Source organism: Camarhynchus parvulus, chromosome 14 (genome assembly GCF_901933205.1).
Source record: "Camarhynchus parvulus chromosome 14, STF_HiC, whole genome shotgun sequence".
NCBI classification, from domain to species: Eukaryota; Metazoa; Chordata; class Aves; order Passeriformes; family Thraupidae; genus Camarhynchus; species Camarhynchus parvulus.
In genome coordinates this window covers 13,806,925-13,831,609 of record NC_044584.1, presented here as the reverse complement: position 1 = coordinate 13,831,609, position 24,685 = coordinate 13,806,925, and the positions used below count along the sequence as shown (strand labels likewise).

Sequence of the window (24,685 nt, the reverse complement as noted above, 5' to 3'; positions counted from 1 at the left end):
GCACTTGCTGCCTGCTCTGATTCCCAGAGCTCATGTCCATAAACATCCTGGGCTTTTGGTACTTCCAGGAGACTGAAGCCAAGGTAACTATTTATGCTAATATTAACTTTGTGGAAAGCAGATGCAACATATCAATGAGGGCTAGCACTATGATTAAAGGCTTTCCTTCTTTTCCTAAAGATATGTGTACTTTTACACCAAATCTGAAATACATTTACCACAACATCATTTGGCATAAACTGAGTGTTTCTTGGGGCATGTTGATGGCAATGTACCACCCCCCTCTTCTACAGTGACTTGTGCACACACTGTTTTCTGTTCACCAGTCTGAGAATGTGCTCTGAGAGCAGCTCTGAGTCTGAGCAGAGTGCCAGGCTGTGCTTGAACTCCTCAGAATGTTTGCATCCCCAAATGAGCACCTGCTCTGAGCCCAGTGACGATGAAATGCAGAGGAGCTGTGATGCCTTCTTGGGTTTGGACCTAACCCTTGCCAGATACCTCACCAGGGCTTCCAGGCTTCTGCCTCCAGCACCTCCAGGGTTCCACTGTCCAGATTCTGGATGGACCTCACATTGTTATAACCAAGATTAAGCCCAGAATCCAGTAAGATAAATTAATCATAGACTTTTATGTGCAAGGGATATAAACAGAAGAAAATGTGCCATTTCAACATGGGATCATTTTTAGATCAGCACCATATTCACACTGTTTACTCTCTTATGTAGTTCTTGATTCTTTCCTTTTTCAGGGTACTGATTTTAGAAATGAATGATCGCAGGAGGGTCCCAGTATGTTGTTTTGGGGTTGGGTTTTGGTTGGATTTTTTTAATCTGGAAAAGATTTTGCTGTTTCACAAATCAGAAAAATATTTTTCATTCCAAATGGGCTCCAGACCTCATTAAAATAGCAAGTTCTTTTGCTTCCAAGATAGCAAATCATTACTATGTTGATTTTCCTCTCATTTTATGGAGCTAGCCTGCTTAGCTAGGAAAATTTGTCAGAAAGAAGGATGTCTCTGCGAGTGGCATTCATTGCTTGAGAACTCAGTGCACGAGAACAGCCTTTGAAAGACTGATTTTTTTAAAATACAAAACCTGAACTTGTAGCCCCCTTTATCTAATTTGCTATTGGAGGAGAAGGGAGGAGGAACTGTAGTAGCTGCATTGACTATAATCACTCCCAGTGGAAGACCAGAACTGTGGCAGAATTTAAGATCTAAGCCAATGGCTGTCCTATTGAAGCAATCTTAGCAATGCTTCTTTCTCTAATTATTACAGTCTGGAGAAAGAAGAAAGGGTGCTCCAGGATGCTGGCTGATGCCTGGATGCTTGCCTTCTGCTTCTCTTGTTCCTCTGCTGTATAGTCAGGAGCAAGAGGATTACCAGAACTTCTACCATGTAACTTCACCCAGAGCTTAGCCAGCACTGGTTCTGCTCAGTGAACCTATTGCATTTTCATTTTATTTTGACAATGCTGACCAACCTGAATTCCTCCTCACCAGCATAAGCTGTTTGCTTTCACTCTAGCATTTTGTAATTCTGATGTAACTCCATTACTGTGGAGTTTGTGAGGAGTAAAGTGTCTCAGCTATGTATGTGCTAATCAACAATTCAGCAGAAACAGCCTCAATAAGACTTTATTCTTCTCTGATGTGTTTGATCCACATATACTATACAAACAAATTATTCTTTACACAAATACAAATACTCAAGTTTCCCCAGGTAGTTGGTTATTGCTATTTAATGATATAGCTACTGGTTTTTCCATTATAATCCAGTTGTCAGCTGGACTCCATGACAAAATTCCTGCTTGTGTGTCAATATCTCACAATGCACTTGTGCTCCCTCCTGCCAGAAATTATTTTGTAAAGGGGCACTTAAAAACAATAGAAAACACCAATGGAAAATGTGATGCAAATGTTCATACATTTAAATCCATGAGAAACTTAGATGGATAGCTAATTCAGGCATAAAGTGCTATAGCCGGCTAGATCATATAAAAGCTAAAGTACACAAGAAAAACTACATGTTTTGTGCTTTGTAGATAGGGGAGAGAAAGAAAAAGAATATGTATTTTTGTGCTGTGAGCTTACACATATTAAGCTGGTTGTTTGAACTTTCCTAAGAGTCCCTAAAAATAAACTGAAAACATCTTAAACTACTTATGACAAATAGAATTGCAGGAAAACTCTATTGTTTCCAAATGTGCATTGAAAAAAATGAGTGAACATGAGGCTGCTCTGTAAAAGAAAGAATCTTAATGGAAAAACTTATAGAACTTTAAGTGGAACTGTATGAAAGTAGCAAATGAGTCTTGCTGCTTAACAAAATTTTATCTGTCGGTACAAAGGTTAACTTCAGGTTAACTTCAGAATGTATGTTTCAAGATTCAATTAATATACTTCCAACATATGACTTCTTTTAGTAAAAACTTACTGCAGAGGCAATACAGACAGAGATTAATACAGGTCTGACTTCTTTGCCATTTCTGCTTTGTATAATAGGAAGACAAGGGCAGAACAAGTGTTTGAAAAGTTCACTGTGACCCCCTATGAAATATCAGACCAGCATTCAGACTAAAGATGAGGAAATGTATTTATCAAAAGGCAAGGAAAACTTGGAACTTAGATGTTAAGTTCCATTAGTCATAGACTAATGACATTCTGTATGTAAATACTTCTAAATTTTAGTTGATTTAGGGCTCTTCCCTGGCTGCTGCAAAATAAATGTGCAAAAGCTCAGGTATCTTCTTCCTCTAAAACAGATAAATGTGCTGTTTGTGGGCCTCTTTATTTGCACACTTTCCAAAGTTTGTTCACTGTTTAAGAGAAAGGAATTAATGTACAATTTCTACATCAGGAAATGGCCAGGGAGTATTATCAATTAATGTAAAATAGGAAAAAAAATATCTTCTAAGATACATTTCTCCACTTTAAACATGTTAGTTGCAAATGAACAGAATTGGTGTGTGATTCTGGGCAGGTGCTGCGAGGTTCCTTGTGAAACTCTGACATCTGTCTGTGAGCAGGCTCCTCTCAGGCTGGCTGTGAGCCACAGGCAGTTGCAGGGAAGGGAATACAAGTGTGTCTTGTGAGGAGGTGCTTTTCCAGGAAGTATGTAAGTGCTACAGAACATTCCTATGCCCTTTGGGTATTATAAGATAATAGGCAGTGGCCAACTTCTAGTGAATCTTACCTCAGTTGTCTTTGGAGTTTGTTTTTGCATCTGCTACTTCAGCAACACAATTATTAAAGCTCAGGTTAATACAGATTAAATTATTAATCTCTCTCCAGCTGTGCACTCCAGTCCAAGTCTGCATCCTTTCAGAGCATGACAGAGTTGGCCCCTGCATGTTGAGAGCACCTGATATTGTCTCCACTGAATTCAGCCCATGATGCAGGAGCTGAAGCACTCAGCAGGGATTTCAAATAACTTGCAGCCTGAGCCCCTGGCTTCAAAACTGCTGGTGTGGTGTAAGCTGCTGTCTTTGGACTTAAATTCACCATTTCTCTAATGCCTTGCTTTGCCTGCTAGATCACCCCTCTCTTCACCTCAGTGTTTAATGAAAAGTACATGTATTTTACTCACCAAATTGAAAGGCTGAGACAAATATCTCTCTGCATTTAGTCTTCTTTCTCCATACAAAGCTTTATGCTACGAATTAGGTCTGCACATGTTATTTGCAGGGATAAGTCACTATTTTTTTGAGTTCACATTTACTCTAGATTTTAATTGGACACTGGAAGTAAGTATTAAAGGATACAAAAAGAAAAGGTTAATTTTGGTTTTGTCAGTGGTGTTTTCTCAGTAGCCTTTTCTTTGTGATTTGTAGGGTCTCCAAACTGAAATACTGACCTTCCTAAGTGATTTGGAATTCCTTAGCGCTGCACACTTATTTAGGCAGCTGTTCTGAAAAGCTTCAGGTAACCAGCCTGATACAATAGTAAAGTGTATAAATCAGTGTACTGAATCTGAGCTGGCACTGCTCACAGCTACTGACCCAGACAATCTCAATCTATTTCCTGCAGGATATTTGGGGTTGGGTTTCTTTCCCCTTCTCTATGATCTGATGGATTATGTTTATTTTTTCATCAGAAAATTAAATTTCTAAGTAGATTTCCATCTTGACTATCTGAAATACTTAGTACTTAATCTGTTCTTTAACATTGCTTTTTCAGACTGTAATTTATTGATCTGGGTCTGTTGAAGCAGAAGGCACTTGCTCTGCTCCTGAGTGCTGCAGGTATGTCTCTGCAAAAAGGCTTTCAGGAAAACTTTAATGAATAATGTAGTTTATTTGGATAATAGATGTTGAGAAAGAAAAAGGTCTTCAAAATTTATCCACATTAATCTGCTTTTTACTAGAGCTGACGAGAATAATTTTATTCATGGCTAATCCTAAAAGTAGGTAGTGGTACTAGAGTCAGCAGAATGCTTGCCAAGTTTTCTTTGGATATGCCCTCGTTTCAGCAGTGAATGAGGTGATCTTTTAATGAAAAACAGAACATAAGTAAACAAATAATAACGATTATTTTTTCCTCCTTGCAGCAAGACAGAGTCGTTATCATTTGAGATTGTGAAGTGCATTCATCGCTGGATTCCTGCTGTGTTAGTGCTCAGGGAGCTGACAAGGCATTAGCACAGAGACACTGCCCTCTATTGCAAACTGCTCCGCTGCTGCTACTGCTCTTGCATTGACGAGACCAATGTGAATCAACAGTTTTAAACCACCTACAAATGGGGCGTTTTAGTTCTGTAATTTTGTGTCAGTCTGTAACATTAAAGCTGTGCCAAATGCACAAAGGTCCCAACACCCCAAGCTCTTTTACAGACAGTACATGAAGTCTGTGGCAGACACGGATGTGCTGTTTGCTGCACGGCCCTTACCTGCACCTCAGCTGGATTTCAATTTGATTTGGTGTGGGTTTGTAACCTGAAAGGCACAGAACAGTGTAAATCAAAACCAGAGGGGACACTGTGCAGTGCAGCTGGGGGGTGAGGACAGCACAGCACAGCTGTCTCTGAGAAAGCAGCTCAGAGCACAGCCCTGCTCAGGTGCCACTGCTGCCCTCCACCAGCGGCCACTGGCAGCAGGCAGGGAAGAACCGCTGGGGGAGGCTCTCACACCGGGGCAAAGCAGGGCCCGGGGACACAGCAGCCACTTCTCCTACATCACCCTCAGCTGTAAGGGGAGGAGGACCTGTGCTCAGCAGGGAGGACTCAAAGGAAAGGCTACAGTAGCCACTCAGTCTCAGCTGCTTTTTCCACTCCAGGGTAACAGTTGAAGCTGTCCAATGTGTTCCTCAGGTTAAAGCACTTCTCATTAATAAAATGGACCTGAGTTTTGTCAGAAAGATCCTGCTCTAGGTCAACTGTGCATCACTTTTGATGCTGAGAAGGGGGAAGACCTTAATCTAAACCACATTTAATGCTGTTGTGCTAAATAACAAATTGTTTTCATTAGCTTGCTATAATGCCTCATGTTAGAGCTTGCTGGCATTTACGGTGACTTGAGAATGCTCAGCGCTGTAATTTTGGCTAGAGGGAGCTGCTCTACCATCATCTCCACTGGCCTCCAGTGAGTTCACTGAACTCACAGCTTTTAATGTTTGTCATTTTAATGACAGACAACCACTAGGGTGAAAAACACCCAGTAGCTGTGTGGTGTGAGGGAAAGCTTCAATGCAAAAAGGAGGAGGTGTTCAGGGGGAACCTTCATGCCAGCACTGCTGTAAGTGAGAAAGAAAAGAGCAGACCAGAGTTGTGGTTTCCCATCTCTCGTGTTTTGGGGGGCACAGATTCACTTAGCACAACTCAAGTTGTACATCACTGGAAAATATGTTTAAGCATATCTGCTCACCTTGATCACAAAGAGGGAAATATGTTGCTCCATCTCTGCTTTCTTACTCTCAAGGATTTTTTGGTGTAACTTCATCTCCTTTGGCTCTTCCAAAAGCAAGAAAGGCCTGGCAGGCCTTGGGCTTGAATAGAGTAGTAAGGATAAAGACAAAGCCTTGCTTTCCAAAGCATCAGGAAGACAGCAGACTCATTGATATTTTTGGTAAATATTGCCATATGGACTCTCAATTGTTATTTCCATCAGTCTGCCTGATGTGGAGATAGAGCTGGATCAAAGGGGAGCAGAAACGCCATCCTAAAACACTCTAAAGGCTGTTGTTCACCCAGAGAGCCCCACACAAGTAGCCCTCGCTGGCTCAGAGGAAGAGGGGTGCTGAGGAAGGAATTAATTTTCCCTTTTTGGTGCTTTTTGTAGGGAATGTTCTATATAACCTTGGGAATGGGGAATGATCTGTTGTACCCAAAAGAAAAATATTTGGACACGTACCTCAGTTTAAGATGTGGAAAGCCTTGCTGACATGAGTGAATCTAATCCATATGTTGGACAGGAAGCACAGACCTGAAGTGCTGTACCGGGCTGTGGTCTCACAGCAAGCCAGCTTTTTCAAGGGCAAGGTACAGTATAAACTTCTCAGATATGTCTTACTGGCCAGTTCCTCCTACCACAGGCATCTGAATTTGCTTAAACATTTGATTCCACTTCCAAACAGTGTTTTGTTCATTAGTTTCCTATGGAAGGTAATTACAGAGGAGTAAGTGCAGGAGCTGTACAAATATCCAGTGGTCTTGAGCTTTTACCTGAGGTAAATATGCTTGAAAGCTCCTCAAAGACCTTAACTGAATGTATTTTCATATTTTTTCTAGGCTTTTGTTTTGTTTTGGTGGGATTTTTTGCTTTGCTTTGGTTTGGGGGTTTGTTTTGTTTTGATTCTTTGGTAGGTGGACAGCTACTGGTTTTGTGTTTGGCGTGGTTTTTTATTTAATTCCTAGAGTGTTCATTCTGAAAAGCTTGCAGTTGTTGAAGTGCTGAGGCCCAAAAAAGATAACTTTGCAGTATAATTCTCTCAAAAAGACAGATTTAATACCAAGTTGTGATGGTACCTTTCCAAATATTACCAGATACTCTTTTCTATTTCCAAGGTGACAACATCTCAAATAATAACTTACACACTTGTATGTTAAATCAAACAGGTTTTGGGACTAATTGGTCCAAAATTGGAGTATTTAAGACTTCCAACTGTGCTTGAATCAGGAAAATATCCTTTTTACAGCAGCTAGGCTGTGATGTTAGGAACAGAGAGAGGGCAAGGCTGTGCTCAGGCGGCTGTGGGAGAAAGAGGGAGGGAGCAGTGATATCCATTGGGATAAGGTGGCCAGGAATAGGGCCCAGATCGCATCACCAGCTGGTGCACACTTCCTCGGTTTGGAAAATTATTTTATTATTTTTTATGTACAAAGCACAGCGACCTTCTTAATTGCTCAGAAGTTGATTGCCCAAGTTAAGGCAGTGTAATCTTCCAAACAAATGTGCCCATTAAATTAATGGAAATTGTCTATCAGCAAGTACAGAATTAATATACTCAGAATTGCCATGAAATACCGCAACAGCGCGCTTTTACCAGAATGATGCAAAATCTGGGAATGAAACAACAATGAAGGTATTGCTGCGCAACGCTTCCCTCGGCAGCGGGCCAGCGCCGTGCCCGGAGCGGGCTCAAGGCTGGAGCGCGGCTCCTGCAGCGGCCGAGCGGGCACGGCCCCGGGCCCGCCCGGCCTGCGGTACCGGCCTGCGGTACCGGCCTGCGGTACCGGCCCGGTTCTGCGCCCTTCCCCGGCCATCGCCGCTGCCTCAGGCAGCTCCAGTGCGCGGGCTGCGCGCAGCGCCGGTGAGCCGGGCAGAGCCCGCCGCAACACAGCTCCGGGAGGGCACGGGGGCTCTCGTGTGTCACCGGGGCCCCGGCGTGTCACCCGGTCCCTCACTGGTGTCACCAGGGCTCTCGTGGTGTCACTGGCTCCCTCAGTTACGTCACCGGCGCTCTGGGGTGTTACCGGGTCCCTCACTGGTGTCACCGGAGCTCTGAGGTGTCACCAGCTCCCTCACTGGTTCCCCGGCTCACCCGAGCCCTCGGCGGCAGCGCCCCCCGGCGGCAGCGGGTGAGCACCGCAGGCGCGAGGCCCCGCCCCCGGCGGCGGCGATGGCGGAAGTGACGCAGCGCTATGGCGGAGGCGCCGGGCGCACCGGAGGGTGAGCGGCGGGGTCGGACGGGGCGGGACGGGTCTCCCGCCCACGGCACTCGCGGCCCAGCTCTCGCTGTCCTTTGCAGAGTGCCCCGGGACCGGCAGCGCCCAGGCGGGAAGGGCGGCCGCCTGCCAGGGATGCCCCAACCAGGGGCTGTGCGCGGCCGGCGCGGCCGGGCCGGACCCGGGTGAGTGCAGCGGCCGTGAGGGGGCGGCAGAGGAGGGGCGCGGTGCCGGCTCGGGGGCGCGGTGCCGGCTCGGGGGCGCGGTGCCGGCTCGGGGGAAGCGGTGGAGCTCGAGGGGCGCGGTGCCGGCTCGGGGGGCGCGGTGCCGGCTCGGGGGGTGCGGTGCCGGCTCGGGGGGAAGCGGTGGAGCTCGAGGGGCGCGGGGCCGGCTTGAGGGGCGCGGGGCCGGCTCGAGGGGCGCGGTGTGGGTGCGCTGACCGCGCGGTGTCTCCGCAGCGGAGGCGGCGGAGCTGCGGGCGCGGCTGCGGGCGGTGCGGCACACGGTGCTGGTGCTGTCCGGGAAGGGCGGAGTGGGCAAGAGCACCTTCAGCGCCCTCCTGGCGCACGGGCTGGCGGCGGACGAGACCAAGCAGGTGGGCAGAGGGCACGGACAGGACGGGCGGCGGGAGTGCAGGGCCGAGTCCCTGCGGTACCGATCGTGTGTCCCTGCTCGTTAATGTTTGACTTTCCTGGATGAGTCTTGCTGGGGTGATTTAATTGCACGAGATTACCATTAGAAACAGCCCTGTGCTACCGTGTTTCCAGTGGGGCAGGTTGGCTGGTTTGTTTTCCAGGTTGCTCTGCTGGACATAGATCTCTGTGGGCCATCGATTCCTAAAATTATGGGTCTAGAAGGAGAACAGGTGGGTGAATGCTCAAGCATCTTGTTCAAGGGATTTTTTTTTTCTCAGTTTTTCATTAGCATATTCAGGTTTTTTGGATGTAGAGCTTCTAAAAGGAGTGCATAATGGGAAATGTGGGGCAGTGGTAGGGAAATGAGGTGAGATGTAGAAGTTCAGCATAACATATTTTGCAAAAGAGTCATCTGCTTTCAGGATGAGCAGTTCTGCAAACCAACTTTCATTGCATGTCAGCCACATAATGCTGACTACTTGAAACTACTACACGAGTAATATTAGCGTGATGCGCTTTATCAGCCTTTGAATATTTCTTACAAATGCAAATAATGAGTAAACTTACATAAGGGTTGAACAGTTGTTGTTCACTTATTAATGGAGATCTGGTGCTCTTGCATTTTTACCTCAGCTGCCCCCCAAAAGCAGGATTGTTCCTGCAGGCAGGAGAGCTCTTTGCCCAGATTTGAGTTGCGTTCACGTTTTGTGTAACATTTGTTGCTATTGCAGCTTTTGTGTATCACTTCAATTTTCAGGTTCATCAGAGTGGATCTGGATGGTCTCCAGTGGTGAGTTGCTGCTGTTGTTTCAGAAAGTTCATTGGGTGTGTTTGGGTTGGGCACCATCTTCTACAGTGAAAAATGAGTGAGGGAGGAGCAGGGAGTACTCTTGTTAATTCTTCTTCTAAAGACTTAAATATCCAGATTCTATAGAATCTGCAGATATAGGGCATAGAATCTACAGAGTCTGTATGTCCAGATTCTGTAGATCTATATAACGTATATCCATGTTTTAGAGGATATCTAGAGAACACTATAGAATGTATTTCCAGATTTTATAGAATATAGAATAGATCTATAAAATCAAGATACATATCGTATAGAATCGGGATATAGACTATGTAGATGAGAGTGTTAAATTTCTTAATAACAGTAGTACGGTATTTCTAGAATTGTTTTATTACCTTGTGTTTACTGACTTTGCAATATGGGCAATAAATATAAATTACTCAGGTTTGTTATTTTGGAGTAACATGCTGTAGTGGGTCATGTCTTCTATGACAGCCAAGTAGTATCTTGCACCCAAGACAAACCTTACGAATCTTTGGAATATGCAAAGAAGGTTTTGCAGTACTGTTGGTTGTCTAAAGATCCCATGTAGTGTGCAGGCTGTTAGAAAGGCAGCTGGTGCTGAGAGAGAAAGCTGCTTTTATCCTTCTGTTGTCTCCAACAATTCCATAAACTGCTGTAACAATTTCATTTTTTCATTCTTAGTATAGTTGGTAAGTGTTGCACAGGATGCAGTTTTTAATGCCCATTGATAAAAGATAAAGTTCTCTGCTTTTATCTTTTTCTGTAAAATAGGGGTTCAGAGTTTGTTTCTCTAGTCTTTCTTCACTGCTTACGTTTCTTCACTTTCTTCACTGCTTACGTTTCTCTGCTTCTCTTTCAGTATGTTGAAGAAAACTTAGGTGTCATGTCAGTAGGATTCTTGCTTAGTAGTCCTGATGATGCTGTCATCTGGAGAGGACCAAAAAAGAATGGTATGTATTGAGTGTTTTCAACAGTAATTTACATACTTGAAAGGTTTCAAGTGTGGTAATATGTTTAGTAATGTAGATAGGGTAGTTAGCTAAGACCCAGAAATTTAAAATACAGGAAGATACCTTTTTGTCTTCCACATTCTCCTTTCCTGTAGGGCTGATCAAGCAGTTTCTGCGTGATGTGGACTGGGGTGAAGTGGATTACCTGATCGTGGACACGCCCCCAGGAACATCGGATGAGCACCTGTCCATCGTGCAGTACCTCAGTGCCTCCCGCATCGACGGCGCTGTCATCGTCACCACCCCCCAGGTGTGAGCCAAAACCCACCAGGGAAGCATCACGGCACTTAAAGGCAGTCCTTGGATTCCAGGCTGTTGATCACAGAAATCTAAGGGTACAGAATCTCAGGGAAATGACTTTGTTGTGCTGCCCCTGCAGCTGGCTGGTCTGTGGGTTAGGTCTCAGGGGAGCTGGATGGGGATCCACATGGGTCACTAAACCACAGCAGCTCACAATCAAAAGCTGTTGAGACGGGTGTGGTGAAAGGAAATGCAGTGTGTCATTTCCTCCTTCAGAATCAGACTTAACACCGTTTTGGATCTGTAATTTACTCACCAACAGCTTAATGTTCAGAAGAATGTTTGTTAGAAGCTTTAAGTGATAAGCTGTGCACTCTCTGACACCTGTGAAGTAGCCTGTCACCTCCAGGTGACCCACCAAAGTAGTCAGCTTTGTCATGTGCATTTTTAAAAGAGAAATCAGCCCCTGGAAGACTGAAACTAAAAACACACGCAGTTCAAACAGAGGTTTTCATGTCTGGTTTGGAACAGAACAGGAGCTCAAACTAGCATGTGACATGAAGTATTTCTACAACAGCAGAAAGGATAACACATAAAGGAAGCAAAGTGTTGAGGACAATACCAGAGAGGTGGTGAAGGAGGAAGGGAACAGGAGAATGGATGAGGTGAGTCATATACATGAAAACTCTGAGGAGAGAATAAGATATTTTAAATTTAATTGGAAAAAAGGTAACTAGTGTAAGCCTGGTGGTTCTTGTCTTCACTCTGTGGAGAATACCAAGGGTCCTTCTGTAAGATGAAAATATGAAAAAGTTCCATTTAAAGAAGATATGAGATGAACATAGGAGATAAAAAACCCAAATATGGGTGAATGTTGACTAGAGTCAGATTTCAAAACAGAACCACACCCAGTAGGCTTGAAGTGTTGTACCTGCTCTGTTGATAGAGCTCATAGCACAGGTTTGTGTTCCTAAAAACATTAAGGCAGCAATAATAATTCATTATAAAGTAGCTCTAAGGAGATTACTGAATGCATTTAGCATGAACAGTTGAAATACAAGTGTTTGCTGTTATTTGTAGGAAGTGTCACTTCAGGATGTTCGGAAGGAGATCAACTTCTGCCGCAAGGTGAAGCTGCCCATCATAGGTGTGGTGGAGAACATGAGTGGCTTTGTGTGTCCCAAGTGTAAGGTAGGGCTGGCTGTGTGTTACAGTGTTCTTTCCTTGGCGTTTCTTGGATAGCAAACATTGCTCTAAAAATGCCCTTGACTCAGAATTGCAGTATTTTAACTCTGATTTTCTTGTTGTCCCAGAATGAATCTCAGATCTTTCCCCCAACTACTGGTGGTGCAGAGAAGATGTGCCAGAACTTGAGTGTTTCTCTCCTGGGTAAAGTGCCTCTGGATCCACAGATAGGTAAAGTCACTTATTGCACTGCACTTAAAGCAAGTTGTTCCTCCTATACTCATGTTACTTCTGCAAAACCCTGATGTGGGCACTGATGTCTCTTAGCACTTTTAGGTAGAATGTTTTTTTGAATCAAAAGTCACTGGAACTATGACTATAGCTTGGTGTAGAATGTGGGAAGTGCTGCGGTAATTTCCTTAACTTTTCCTTAATCAGTTAAGATTACATGCTACATCTTTTCAGCTCTGTAATCATATCTGAAATATAACGTTTTTCTCTTTGGTGTAGTCACCTGGAAATGCAAACTGAATGAAATCATAACCACTTCAAAGAAGAGTATTTTGTATATGTTAAGCATTAAAACCAGTGCTTTAACCTCACTGTTACTGGCATTGCCCAAATTCTCTTGTGGGTCATGAGGAGGTGTGGTTCTTTGCCCGCTAACTGTTACCAATTAATACCTGAATTAATGACATCAAGGAACAGCTCAGTACTTCCAGCTGAAGGTTTCTGCTAGTACTATTCCTCTGTCAAACTGTACACTGTATTTCTAGTCCTGTTACTGACTTCAGGGCTTCCTAAAAGGAATAGATGCAGGTGGCTGTTTGAAAAGGTGTAACTGGAACAGGATAAAGCCTAAAAACCAGAAAAACTCATCTTTTCCTGTTGCTTTGTTTCTGTGTTTTTTCTCTGTCCTTCAAGGAAAAAGTTGTGACAGCGGCCAGTCTTTCTTGGCTGAAGCACCCGAGTCCCCCGCTACATTGTCTTACAGGAAGATCATTCAAAGTGAGTCTGAGAATCACTGTGCAAATGAATCCCCTCGGTTCTGAGCACTGCTGCACTATACAAAGGTGTTACACAGGCTTGTGTAACTGTTCCACAAAGAATAAAATCAGGAAAGGGACTCAGCAATTCTGAAAGTAGCAGGTGCAAAGATCGTGTTTGCTTCTGGGCATCACTTCTGCTAAAGTGATAATGAAATTGTATGTGATAACTGGTTTCAACATTTGATTTCAGAGAAGTCAGACTTTCATTTTCAGAGATGGGGTGTCCTTGTGCTCAGAGAAACCTTCTGAGGCTCTCGAGCAGGTGTGGAGGAGTGCTCACCATAACCCAGTGGGAGGCAACTGACTGACCAATGCCTCCACTTCTAACTGTAATTACACAAAAACCCCTTGCAAAAACTCCCTAAACAGTTGGTGCTGTGCTGTTTAAAATAATCCTAAAACTACTTTCAGTGTAAGGAAGGCCCAACTTCAGATACTTGTAACCACAGGGGAGAGATGCAGCAACAACAAATTCCAGATATACAAGTGAAATAGTACTTACATTACTTTTTCTCCATCTTTGCAGGAATTCAGGAATACTGTGAACAACACCATTTGCAAGAAGAAAAGATAATGTAATTGTAAGTGGAACAAAAACGTAGCTCATGTCTAATTATAGAAAAGTAACTTATGCCTTGATTTATTAAAGGAATGTATTCTTTTTGTATATTGCAAATAAATTCTTAATATAAAGGCTCTTGCCTATGTTTTTTCCAAAAGCTCAACATTCGTGTAGTTCTTCCCTCACTAGAAAGCTGTGAAAATGAGTCTGCATCTGGATTATCAAGTGCATTCTGCCTCCAGTGTCATGGTACCAATAACCTGACTGTGAAGGTAGCAGTTGAAGAGGTGAGAAAACAACCACATTTTACTTAGGAGGTTGGGGCATGTGCAGCAGCCTTGGTTCTGCCTGCTGCACAAGGGTGAGCAGTAATGCCCCTTCCCTCTCCCAGAATAACATCATTTAAATGTCTCCTTTCATTGGAAAAGATCTGTGTCTAGAGTGAAAGCTGGGGTAATATTATAGTACATGTGCACTGCTTTATTTATTTTTTTACAGGTATCAAAACAAGATTAAATTTTTAGCTATACATAACGGTGTAGTTCTACATATCTTCACATAAGTAGTGGGTGAACATGGTTCGTGACTTCTGTTTTCTTTTATTTGACCTTAAGCCTGAACATTAAAAATTAACATTCAGTATTTTTAATAACAAAGAGGCCCCTTGTATTTGTAGTTTCAAAGGTCTGAAAAAACAATATTGTGTACAAGAGGGAAAGGCAGTTTGGTTTTGTTTATTGTAGTTCCATAGTTAAACAAATCATTTACAGTTAAACAAATTTATTACATGTAATTTCTGGTTAAGATAATCCAACAGTTTGAAGTTGGTTGGCAACTTTTCTGAAAGCAGTATGCTCCTTGTAAACCATGAGCACTGTCTGTGCTCACACAAACAACTTTTTGGTGAAGCTTTTAAGTAACAAAGGCTTTAAACCTTCCAGGATCTAAAGACTCAAACACAAATGACTTTATTTCATGCAGGCATAATTCTAGAAGAGCTTTATGTAAATATCTTCCCATGAAGAACAACTTTCATGAATTACTTTTTTTACTGCTCATCCTTTACTCTTCCTTATTTGGTTACCTAGTGCCTGTCTTCCCATGTTCTTCAGTGCCATCTTCTGCAATTCTCCTGCTCTGTCCTGTTGAGGGAACAGAGCACACATGGCTATAAGCATAACCTGGGACACAGGGATCTCTTGCCAAAGCAGGGAGCTGCCAGCTGGAAGCCTGAAGGTTGAAGATGGCTCTTCCAGCTCTGCTTAAACAGAGGCATTAGAATTATAGCAACTCCAAGGATTTAACTTAAGAACATTCTTCAGGAGCTTGGAAGCAGCTCACTTGTGGAGCTCAGCAGGCTTCCAAACATGGAGCAAAGTAACCTGGGGTTATGGCTCTTCCATGTGACACTGCCAGAGAGGCTTGGTAGAGAATCAGGATTATCCTGGGCTCACTGCAGGAACTGAGACCCAGGAAAAGCCAGCACCAGCCCTGAGAGGCAGGTTGGCTGTTCTACCCCATGGGCTGAAGCTCAGTACTCACTCTTGGGAACGTCTGTGGTGCCAAACAATCTTGAGGTTACTCTGCTGATGTTTTTTTGTCCTCCTAACTTGCAGTGGATGTAGCCATATAAATTAGCAGTCTGGAGGGAGATCCCAGCAATCACGAGAGCCTGTGGACAAACAAGAGTTCAGCGGGAACAAACCCATGGCTGTGCACTGACTGTGTAGGATACACACGTGTGTGTGTGTACACACTATCCAGATAAGTGTGCTGTAACAGGGGGACATTACTCCCAATCATAAGTGGCCTTCAAAGACATGCAGTCATGTCAAACACAATAGTTCCTTTCTACAAATATTTATTTTTATCAAAACACCAATACCAGTTGTGTCATTCTGTATCTTGAAAGACTTCATTACCTTCCTAAAAGCACTTACTCAAAAAAGGACTATTTAACAGATTCCTGAAACATTTCACTTTTTTAAAGCCCCATTTATGTCTAAAAGTTTTACTTCCAGATATATGGCACACCCGCAGGCCTGTTCAGCTGACAAACAACTTATTATAAACAAATAAGATCTGTAATTTATGGATTTACAAAGAGCATCTATAGATTCCCTACCTAGCATTGACAGGCAGTGAAAATAATCAGTTCCTTTTGTGGTACTTCAGGTTTAGCAGCAGGTGGAACCAATCTGACTAATGCAGTAACTTATAAAAATGTTTCTCTTAGCCTTCAGAACCAGTTTCCCAGAAGTGATTTTATTTTTGTTTGAGTAATTTGCCTTTTACAAGCACCTGGGCAACCTGCCTTCTATGCCAGTTAGAGTTCTATCTCCAAGCAGCTTTTGGCTTAGCAAACAATCTCTGCTTTTCAAAAATAAAGGTGGAGCCATGAACAAAGAATGCTGGTTTAATTTTAACTATTGCTTGTTTAGGGGCACCAGAAAGCAGTTAATGATTTGCACTTGATTCATGCTCATAGCTGAATTTCTTGTTTAATTGAATAATGAATATGCAATCTTGGCTGTTACTGATTATGTAGCTGTGCATGTCAGGGGTGCTTTTTATCATTTCAAACTGAATTAGGAAATGGTACTGAGCGTGGCTGGGAACTTGACAGAATGAATAGCATGGCAATTAGCCAAGCATTTAATGTTTACAGGGGAAAATGTGAAGATTTCATAGACAAAAACAATATAATGCAATATATGGGGTAAATTTCCTCTCATATTTAGAAAAAAAGTGTTGGGGTTTTTTTAAGTAGATGACTTATAAGTAAAGCAATAAAATACTTACTTGTAGCTCAGTTTATCAAGGTTTTATGAGCTAATGATGCTGCTTCTTTCAAAAGAGAATGGTACCAGAGATCTAAATTCCTTACTTTTAAAAGTACATTTAAGTTCCCAGGAGACCTAAAAACTTGAAAACCAACACCACTGGTTCATTTTTTGTCCTCTCCTGTTAGTTTTATTTGACTGAAATAAGTTGGGGCAGAGTAAGTTGCTACAGTTAAACAGAAGGTCATAATTTTGCCCACTACTTGAGGTTCTCTAGAGGAAGGAGTTGACATCTGATAACCCAGTGGAAGTGCAGCTAAAAATTACCAATCCATTCCAGAGTGCAAGCCTTGACTGCAGAAAACTCCTCGGGATTCTTTGAAGCTGCTGGTGAAATTTTTCTACTGTTGAAAGATTTGGTTAAAAACTAACAGATCTGGGTTTTCCCTCTACCAAGATTGTTTTCAGTACCCCCTGACTCACCAGCCATTTCAGCTTCAAGGAGAACAAGGTGCTAAAGAAAAACATTGTCCAAATCACTGGGCAGATGATGAGACCGAGCCAGAAGATTCTGGCTTCAGCTTCAGTTGAGGCAGCTATTGCAGGCACCTGGAAGAAAAAATTGAGACTATCAGTCACAAAGTCAAAACCCACAATAAATGACAAATTGACAGAAGAGGGAGATTTCACTTATCATATGCACAGAAGAAGATTAACTAAGAAGAGCAGTAGCTCGTGCCCAGTTTCCTTCCTGATGCCCTACTGTACACAGCATTTTCATCCATAGGGATTTATCTGTTGTTTCTAGTTCAGAGTGGAATTCTTAGAAAAGTGCACATTTCTATACATTTTCATAAAAAGATTCTGTATCTTAATTTGTATCTTGCATAAGCTTATTTTCCTATTATACAAACTATTATATATTCCTATTATATAAATCCTTGGTTTTGCTTCTGAACTCTGCTGACATTCCATGAATTAAGAACCATGGCTTTGAAAATGCCTCTTGTGTCATGCTGGAGTTGAGCACACTGTAACTGCAAGGGGCAGCCTTATGGTCTGTGCTCTGTCTGTTCTTCAGGGAGAGCAGAAACTTCAGAGCAGGCTGCAAAGCCCTGCTTACAGATTTCTTCAGGTCAACACAACTCACATGTTTCTATGTACACTGAAGGGCTCATCACACTTAAGAAAGAACAAAAAAAACCCCTTAAAGTAAGAGAATTGTTCAGAAGGCTCTGATCTTTCCAAAATTTCACTCCAACCCTCAGACCAATTGATGACCACTAATGCCAACTTCTGAAACAGAAGCATCACAATTGGAAAAGAAAACCCTCTGGACTCTTCCACTCTGAAAAGCATTTTTAGTTAATTTTCAGTATATTGAATTTTCCATGTATTCTGTCCTGCAGGGTTTCCTCTATTCTGTCTTCAGGCTTCCCTCAGTCTCACAGGAAGCACATTAATTTATTTGTGTTCTGGCCTCGGGGCACCCCGGAGCCACGGCCAGGGCTGCAGGGGGCACTGCAGAGGACACTGCAGAGGGCACTGCAGGGGGCAGAGGATACTGCAGAGAGCACTGCAAGGGCACTGCAGAGAGCACTGCAGGGGGACAGCAGCAGTGGCACAGCTGGCCAGGCTGGGGACACAGCTGGAGGGCTCCAGAGAATGTCCCTGTGAGAAGCCCCGGGTGCTGCTCTGCCAGGCTCAGTGGGCTGCACAGAGAATGTCAGCAAGTGAAAGCAAAACCAAGTCTTGACTCTGGCAGTGATGCCAAATGCCATTCTATTGTGCTTCTTTCCCTCCAATTCAGTGTGTCTGGGGGGCACTGGCAGTATCAGAATGCTCTGTGATCAAGGTTCTCTTTCCCACCATATTCCATGAAGGTGAATAAAATATTAACTTCAAAATACTAAATTTGAACTATTCAGCATTACTTTCCTCAAGAGGATTCTGTGTTGGGATTATCTATGGAAAGATGTGTTTATTATGAGATATTCTCGCTAGAAAATAAAATAGAACTACCAGAAACATTTCATACCATGCTATGAATATTTATTCTGCTATTCCATATGCTGACAATGTTGTGAGTCCTGTTTTGCCCTGAATGTTTCCTGGATGTGACAAACAGTGCTTGCACCTGAATACTGACATTGTTTTCTATGGAAGCTGGATAAAAAGTAACTGTTACAAAGGTACTCTATTTGTTACTATGTTTGACTTGGTACCGGCTTTACAAATTTCCTGTGAATTCTGTTTGCCTTGTGCCTGCTTCTATTAATATATTTACCCTTTTTGCTTCAAACACCCAGTGACTTTTTCCATCTTCATCAATCTGGTTCCACCAACGCAAACCAACCAAGAGTCTTCCTGTCACATTCTAGTGATGAAACCATTATTTGCATTAATCAGTAGCACAAGTCACTTGTCAGTATAACAGTTAAAAATAGAAAAAATTTAAAAGACAAGCATGTTCAAAAATCATCTTTTATCTAATACAAAAATTACTTCTAAAAGCTGTTCCAGCTTGAGTACAACAGCCATTAATGATGGGTGAAGTTACAAATTTAGAGGCCTCTTCTCTTTCAATTTGATAATAAGCACAATAGCACTTACTTAGACAAGAAATTATAGGTTGTATCTTTTTCAAGTCAATTATTGGGTGCCTGTTGGACAAGCACCCAATAAACAAATTTATTCAGTAAAAGAGGAATACTAATAACAGAAACACACTGGAAAATGGGAGATTAATGACAAGCAAATAAGCTGTGTAGGATCAGGGAAACAAACCAAGAAAATATTTCAGCACCTGGATGAACCAGAAGCTTTCAGAATACTGGAGGTGCATCAATGCTTCACTTCTACAGAACAAAAGCCTTGCTGAAAACATGGAACCCCTGGATCCTGGACTGGCCTGACCCACCTGCCTGCAAGGGATTAGGGCACCAGAGCTATAGCTGGGCTCTCAGGAGACTTCTGCAGCCCCTGCTGTGGGGTCTGGGCACAAGGCTGCAGATCCTGACATTCTAGGGCATCCATTGCTGAAAGCCAGTATTATTTTAATTTTTTAATTTATTTTTATGGGGGGAAGCATACAAACAAATTACCTATGGCAAAGCAATTTTCTCACCATATTAGTAGACCTTTGTAGTCAGCCATAGAAAACATGGTGCTAAATAACTAACATATGTGAACATCCTCATTAAAATGGGCTAGACATTTAATAAATAAACAGACTGCAATATTTTTGTCACTTCTGTCATTATACATATTTCAATTTTTTTGTTTTAATTAATGACAAAATACTTCCCAAGGTAATTACTATTCAGGGTCATCTTACCTTGACAGACCAAAAGTCAAAGGATAGAAGGAGGAGAATAGTGACAAAACAGGCAACAAAGCTGTTGCTGAACCAGTCACAGAACAAGTAGGTGACAATAGCACTCACTCGGAAAAACAGGTGGAAAAAGGTGGCCAGTGGGTGCCTAGAAAAAACAGAGCATAAATGAGGTTATGGGACAGGAGGGAATGTTACAGTGCTGGCTGACAATGTAGCACAGCACAGGTATTTCAAGTTTATAATGGTATTTTGGTTTGCAGCTGCTATTATTTCAGTGTTGGTGTACATCTTCATTAGCAAACAATGGTATTTTCAATAGCCAAGCTTCAGTCTAAATCTAAAATACAAATGTGGCGTTCCTGTCAAAACTTTCTCAAAGACAGAACAAAATATGGAGCCTTTCACCAGATTCTTTGGACCTGTGTGAAGGAATTTAGTGGCTGTGTGCAACACAGTACCATAAAATCTTTGTTGTTTTATTAAATGAATCAACATTGCAAAGCACAAAAGAATTGAGAGAGCTCTTATGCCTTTCAGAACAGCTTTGAAAACAAAATATTAACTCTAAAAAAAAATGTAGCTGTTTGCTATAAGACAAAATGAACTTTCATATTTAATGTCTAAACCAAACACTTCCTTTTAGGCAGAATGATTTGGGAATCTAACAGTTCTTCTGAATTACTGCTTATTAATTTCACTAGTATTTACGCTTTGCTCATTGAACAAATTTTTATCTGTAAAAAAATAAAGAGAAATTTCAGTGAAAGAAGCATGTGACATGAAATACTGGCCTGCACAGTAGGGTGGGGGCCTGGAGAATGCTGTAGTGAGCAAAGCACAATTTGCAGGGTAATATGCCAAGTAAAAATTTTACCCTGTGCAACTGTTTGTGTTAATTAGTTGAAAGTGAGAATTAACTACAGGCTCTTGCAGCTAAGTAACTTCTTCCTTGAAGCTTAGAGAATAAAATATCTGAAAAAGATATTTAAGTCAACAATTGTCTCCTTAAGCTCCTATGCCTCTGTGACCAATTAACAGTAGAACAGCCAATTAACAAAAATATGGCCTAGGGCGTAATCAACTATTTAACTATTAAATGTTATTCTGTTATTGTGTTTAATAAAATGAGACATGTAATATATACAAAATTGCTTACTATAAAATTATAGCTATATAAGAATAATAACTTTTATAACTTCAATATCCTTGTTGTTATATTATTTCTCTATAGCTGTTTAACTGTTCTGGTGTTTCTCTTTCTCCAGTGGTAATACTGTGTTTGTAGTACTACACATATGACTGGGGAGGGAAGGATGATGCACAGGTGAAGTTTATATTTACTCCTGGTCATGCCCATGTGAACTTCAAACTTTCCAAAAACTTCTTCTGACTTAGAACTGAACATGTGACATTTCAAGCAAAGGGGCTTTTTCTGCCATAAGCAGCCAGGCGGGTGGAGTAGGGATTGTGAACTGGCTAAATCAGGGCCTTGCTGCTTCCAGCCTTGATCTTGGTCAAGAAGATGCAAGAGTCAATGATGGAAGTGGTGCCCTTAGCAGCTTTCATAAAAGCTTGTGATCACAAAAGGTTGTGATCTATGAAAGCCCAGAGCACCTTTCATAGATCACAACCCCAAAGCACACCAGGGTTGCCTGAGCTTTTCTAATGGATCAGTGCTTCAAATGTGGCAGTAACTTTGGAGAATTCATGTTTCATTTTGGAAGGCAGATTCAGCAGTATGACTGGATTACAACAGGATTACTGTTTGGATGCTGAATTTGTTGCAATGTCAAACATTGAAGGGTATTTACTAAAATACAAACAAAACAAAACCCATGAGCAAGAAGCTGTCATTTATTTCAGTGCTGAGCACTTACTGAGACTCTGAAAAGGATAAAGGAAACTGCAACTCTACAATTGCTCAGCTTGGCATAAATTTGCTCCTGAAAGGACAAAAATCCACTTGCTTGGCCTTCTTGTTTTCCTGTTTCAGCTAAACATCCATGTGATGCACAACTGGAGCCTCCAGGCTCAGTGATTGCCATGAACCTTGTTACAATAACCTCTGTTCAGTCTGGGAGCATGATGCCTGTTAGGACAGGAATGAGCTGTAATCAATTTAGTTGCATCCCATGTTAAAGAATCAAATTTGGGTCAGGCCTAAACTGTTCCAGTGAACTACAGGAAAATCATTCCAGGTGCCTGCTCAGAAGTGCCACAGCAGTACTCTACATGCTGGCTTTTTTTTTTCCTCCTGTCTGATACTTCAAAATGTATTGAGGAAAATTTTGAATAAATGAGCTCTCTTTTCTCCTTGATCACTGTGTTTCCTGGCTGATTTGTAAAAGAAGCAATCATATGCTCCCTACTTCCAGATCCACAGTCCTGGTACTGCAATCTTTTTCCAATTTCTTAGGAAAGAGTAAGAATTTCTGATTTCCAGAACTTACCTATTTCCAGTTTCTTAGAAAAGTAGCCACTAACCTTTTGCTTCTAAGGAGCCCTTTTGCACATACCTCAGAGAATCACAAAAGCACAATTTGTCATAGCCATGCTAATTATAACCAAGTTCAAGATATATGAAATTGGAATAAAGACAAATGACTGGAACACCTTGTTATGCCCTTTAATATGATAACAAAATTTTGCAGCACCTAGGTGACTTCCAGGCTCATTTGCACAAGATTCTTCAGAAATATAAAAAACAAACATGTGTGAGCAGTGTAAGCAGTTTCAATTCTGCATTCTATAGCAGATGAATTTTCAATTTATCATCTTTTAATATTGTCTTGAGGGCCAGAAAGAAGAGCTGTCTCTAATGAAGCCACTGTCTACACAAAGTGGATCACAGAACAGTACAGTTTGCTGATACTTTACCTGTGCTGTACTACTGAGTAGCATGAATCAGGAAGAATCTCTAAGATCTCTAGAGTAAAGTGCTGCGTGCTGTAACCTTCTATAAACATTCCAGGGTGGTTTCACTTCATGCTACATGTAGACTGGTCCTTCAGAACCTGTGGCTTGTGTGATCAAGGTACTTCTAAGCTGTACTTCCCAGCTTAGTTGAATCCTTGAAGCTGTGTTCTCCAAGACTGCACCAAAATATAAACCTTCATTTAAAATGTGTGCTGTTGCTAAGGTGTAAAACCAAGGCAATTCTGGGAAGGTTAATCTTATGTCAGGGCTGACTAAGTAGTGACAAAGTACGAAGCACTGCTTCACCAGACACTTGTAAAAGTAATTATATTGTAAAGCTACATGATTGCTTTTTATCTCAGATAATGTTGTGTCAGGTTTAACATCTATTATATTTCTTTGTTTACACCTACAGGAAATATTATCATTGGAATGGACCAGACTAAACTGGGGCAAGGCAGAGAAAGCAATCGAAATCAAACCTGACTATATATATTATTGATCAGTGCATGCCTAATTCCTTTTGACATAAAACCTTCCCTTTCACAACTTTTGATTGGAGATTCTTCAAAAGCCACTGATTGAACAGCTCTGTCACCTGAGACCTCTGTGTGGCCAGAGCTGCAGAGTGACACCTCTAGTGAGGAATCCAAGCTTAGCCTGACACGAGATGGGTTAAGGCGTTGGATTTTCTAAGATAATGTCTACAAACATAAGATATTTTATATTCCACACAGCATCACATCCCGTGGTAGGAAATCATGACAGTTTTATCGCAGCTATCTGGCTGTTCAGCCAGGTGCCCACTGCAGTGCCTGAGCACTGCTGCACAGCGGGCTTTGCTGGAGCCCAGCAAAGCTGAGCACTACTCCAGCTCTAACTAAAGCACTGTTTGTTTGGGGTTTGGGGTGTTGGACGTGTCAGGTTTTCAGTTCCAGTGACCGGGTGATGCCGGGCAGCGGGGCCCGGCCTCGCCTGCTCCAGCCCGAGCATCTCCCGGACAGAGGCGCCCCAGCCTCCCCGGGCAGCCTGTTCCAGCGCTTGACCACCCTCCCTGTAAAAAACGGGAATGAAGTGTTTAAATGGAGTTTTCTGTACAGCGGAACAGCCAGGGCCGCCCGGGTCCGGGCGCCGCGATGCTGCGGCCTCCGCGCCGTTACCTGATCCGCGCTTTCCGCAGCGCCAGCTCCTCCTCGCTCCCGAAATCCAGGGACACATCCTCGGTGTCGTCCACCAGCGCCTGCTGCGGGAGCCCGTCAGCGCGCAGGGCCCGGGGAAGCCGCGCCCCGCCCGCAGCGCCCGCCGTCCCTACCTGCTTCATCCCGGCCCGCGGCTCCAGGCCCGCAGCTGGCCCCGGGAAAAGGGGCCGGGCTCCGGCCGGCCCTGCGCGCCTGGAGCGGGGCTGCCCCTCGCCACAGCCCGCGGCGGCTGCGCCTGACCGGGCACCGCCCGGGAGACCCCGGGGACATCTGCTCCTCCCTGCGGCCCTGCAGCGGGGTGCCTGTGGCCGGGGCCAGAGCGGCCGGGCGGGCTTTAGCAGCGTGAGGGGCCACCAGAGCCCCGGCCGGGCGGGCTTTAGCAGTGTGAGGGGCCTCAGGAGCCCCGGCCGGCCGCCCCTGGCCCTCAGCGCGGTCAGCTATCCGCCCCGCGGGCTCGCCACACGCACCGGCCGGGTCAGGGCCGCTGGGGTCTCATGCTGAATACAAACCCTGAAAGGAAGAAGGAGTAGAGGGAAAGGTGAACGAAGGTGTAAAATATGAGAGCACAGCTGCGTGTCACCGGCCCCCAGCCGGCCGGTGCTGTCCCCGCTGCCCGCGGCTCTGTGCCAGTGTGGGGGCCAGCTGTGAGGGCAGGGGTGGCTCCACAGCACCGCGCGTGTGCCCCTGGCTCAGTGCAGGTAACGCGGACCCTGAGGGCGGCTGAGGTCACTCGGCTCGTTCAGCCTGGAGGAGCTGAGCGAGCACCACAGTGTGGTCTTCAACATCCTCACAAGAGGAAGGAACGGGCAGACACCGATCCCTTCTCTGTGGTGATCAGTGACAGGACCCGAGCGAA

At 43.4% G+C, this 24,685-nt stretch overlaps 2 protein-coding genes across 5 annotated transcripts; one reads left to right on the top strand and one right to left on the bottom strand.

Annotated features, from left to right (window-relative positions):
• The first annotated feature begins 8,073 nt into the window (after positions 1-8,073).
• NUBP1 (nucleotide binding protein 1) lies at positions 8,074-16,034 on the top strand. 3 transcript variants are annotated; one of them, XR_004061138.1, is made up of 13 exons: positions 8,074-8,103; positions 8,183-8,284; positions 8,558-8,694; positions 8,896-8,964; positions 9,492-9,524; positions 10,408-10,498; positions 10,654-10,808; positions 11,879-11,989; positions 12,112-12,214; positions 12,908-12,991; positions 13,559-13,613; positions 13,753-13,881; positions 14,683-16,034. XR_004061138.1 is itself a non-coding variant. In XM_030958171.1 (12 exons), the coding sequence occupies exons 1-11, from the start codon at positions 8,076-8,078 to the stop codon at positions 13,609-13,611; spliced, it is 966 nt and encodes a 321-aa protein (XP_030814031.1). In that variant the 5' UTR covers positions 8,074-8,075; the 3' UTR covers positions 13,612-13,613; positions 13,753-16,034. The 3 variants fall into 3 exon arrangements, 2 of the variants coding, with proteins under 2 accessions (XP_030814031.1, XP_030814030.1); XM_030958171.1 differs by having other exon boundaries at positions 13,753-16,034; XM_030958170.1 differs by lacking the exons at positions 13,753-13,881; positions 14,683-16,034 and having other exon boundaries at positions 13,559-13,728.
• TVP23A (trans-golgi network vesicle protein 23 homolog A) lies at positions 14,313-24,083 on the bottom strand. 2 transcript variants are annotated; one of them, XM_030958173.1, is made up of 7 exons: positions 23,943-24,033; positions 23,791-23,873; positions 19,715-19,859; positions 18,665-18,754; positions 16,861-16,986; positions 15,137-15,266; positions 14,314-14,736 (listed from the first exon to the last, which is right to left on the bottom strand). In XM_030958173.1, exons 1-7 carry the CDS (start codon positions 23,949-23,951, stop codon positions 14,675-14,677), a joined length of 645 nt encoding a protein of 214 aa, XP_030814033.1. In that variant the 5' UTR covers positions 23,952-24,033; the 3' UTR covers positions 14,314-14,674. The 2 variants fall into 2 exon arrangements, with proteins under 2 accessions (XP_030814032.1, XP_030814033.1); XM_030958172.1 differs by having other exon boundaries at positions 14,313-14,736; positions 23,791-24,083.
• Positions 24,084-24,685: the final 602 nt, after the last annotated feature.

Coding starts and splice junctions, on each gene's coding strand:
- TVP23A (XM_030958172.1), bottom strand. CDS start 23,951: ATGAAGCAGGTAGGGACGGCGGGCGCTGCGGGCGGGGCGCGGCTTCCC. Junction 16,987..18,664: donor GGGTGTTTGAAGCAAAAAGG/GTAAATATATTA, acceptor TTTTTCTTCCAG/GTGCCTGCAATAGCTGCCTC. Junction 15,267..16,860: donor CCTTGAAGCTGAAATGGCTG/GTGAGTCAGGGG, acceptor GTTTGTCCACAG/GCTCTCGTGATTGCTGGGAT.
- NUBP1 (XM_030958171.1), top strand. CDS start 8,076: ATGGCGGAGGCGCCGGGCGCACCGGAGG. Junction 9,525..10,407: donor GATCTGGATGGTCTCCAGTG/GTGAGTTGCTGC, acceptor CTTCTCTTTCAG/TATGTTGAAGAAAACTTAGG. Junction 12,215..12,907: donor GCCTCTGGATCCACAGATAG/GTAAAGTCACTT, acceptor CTGTCCTTCAAG/GAAAAAGTTGTGACAGCGGC.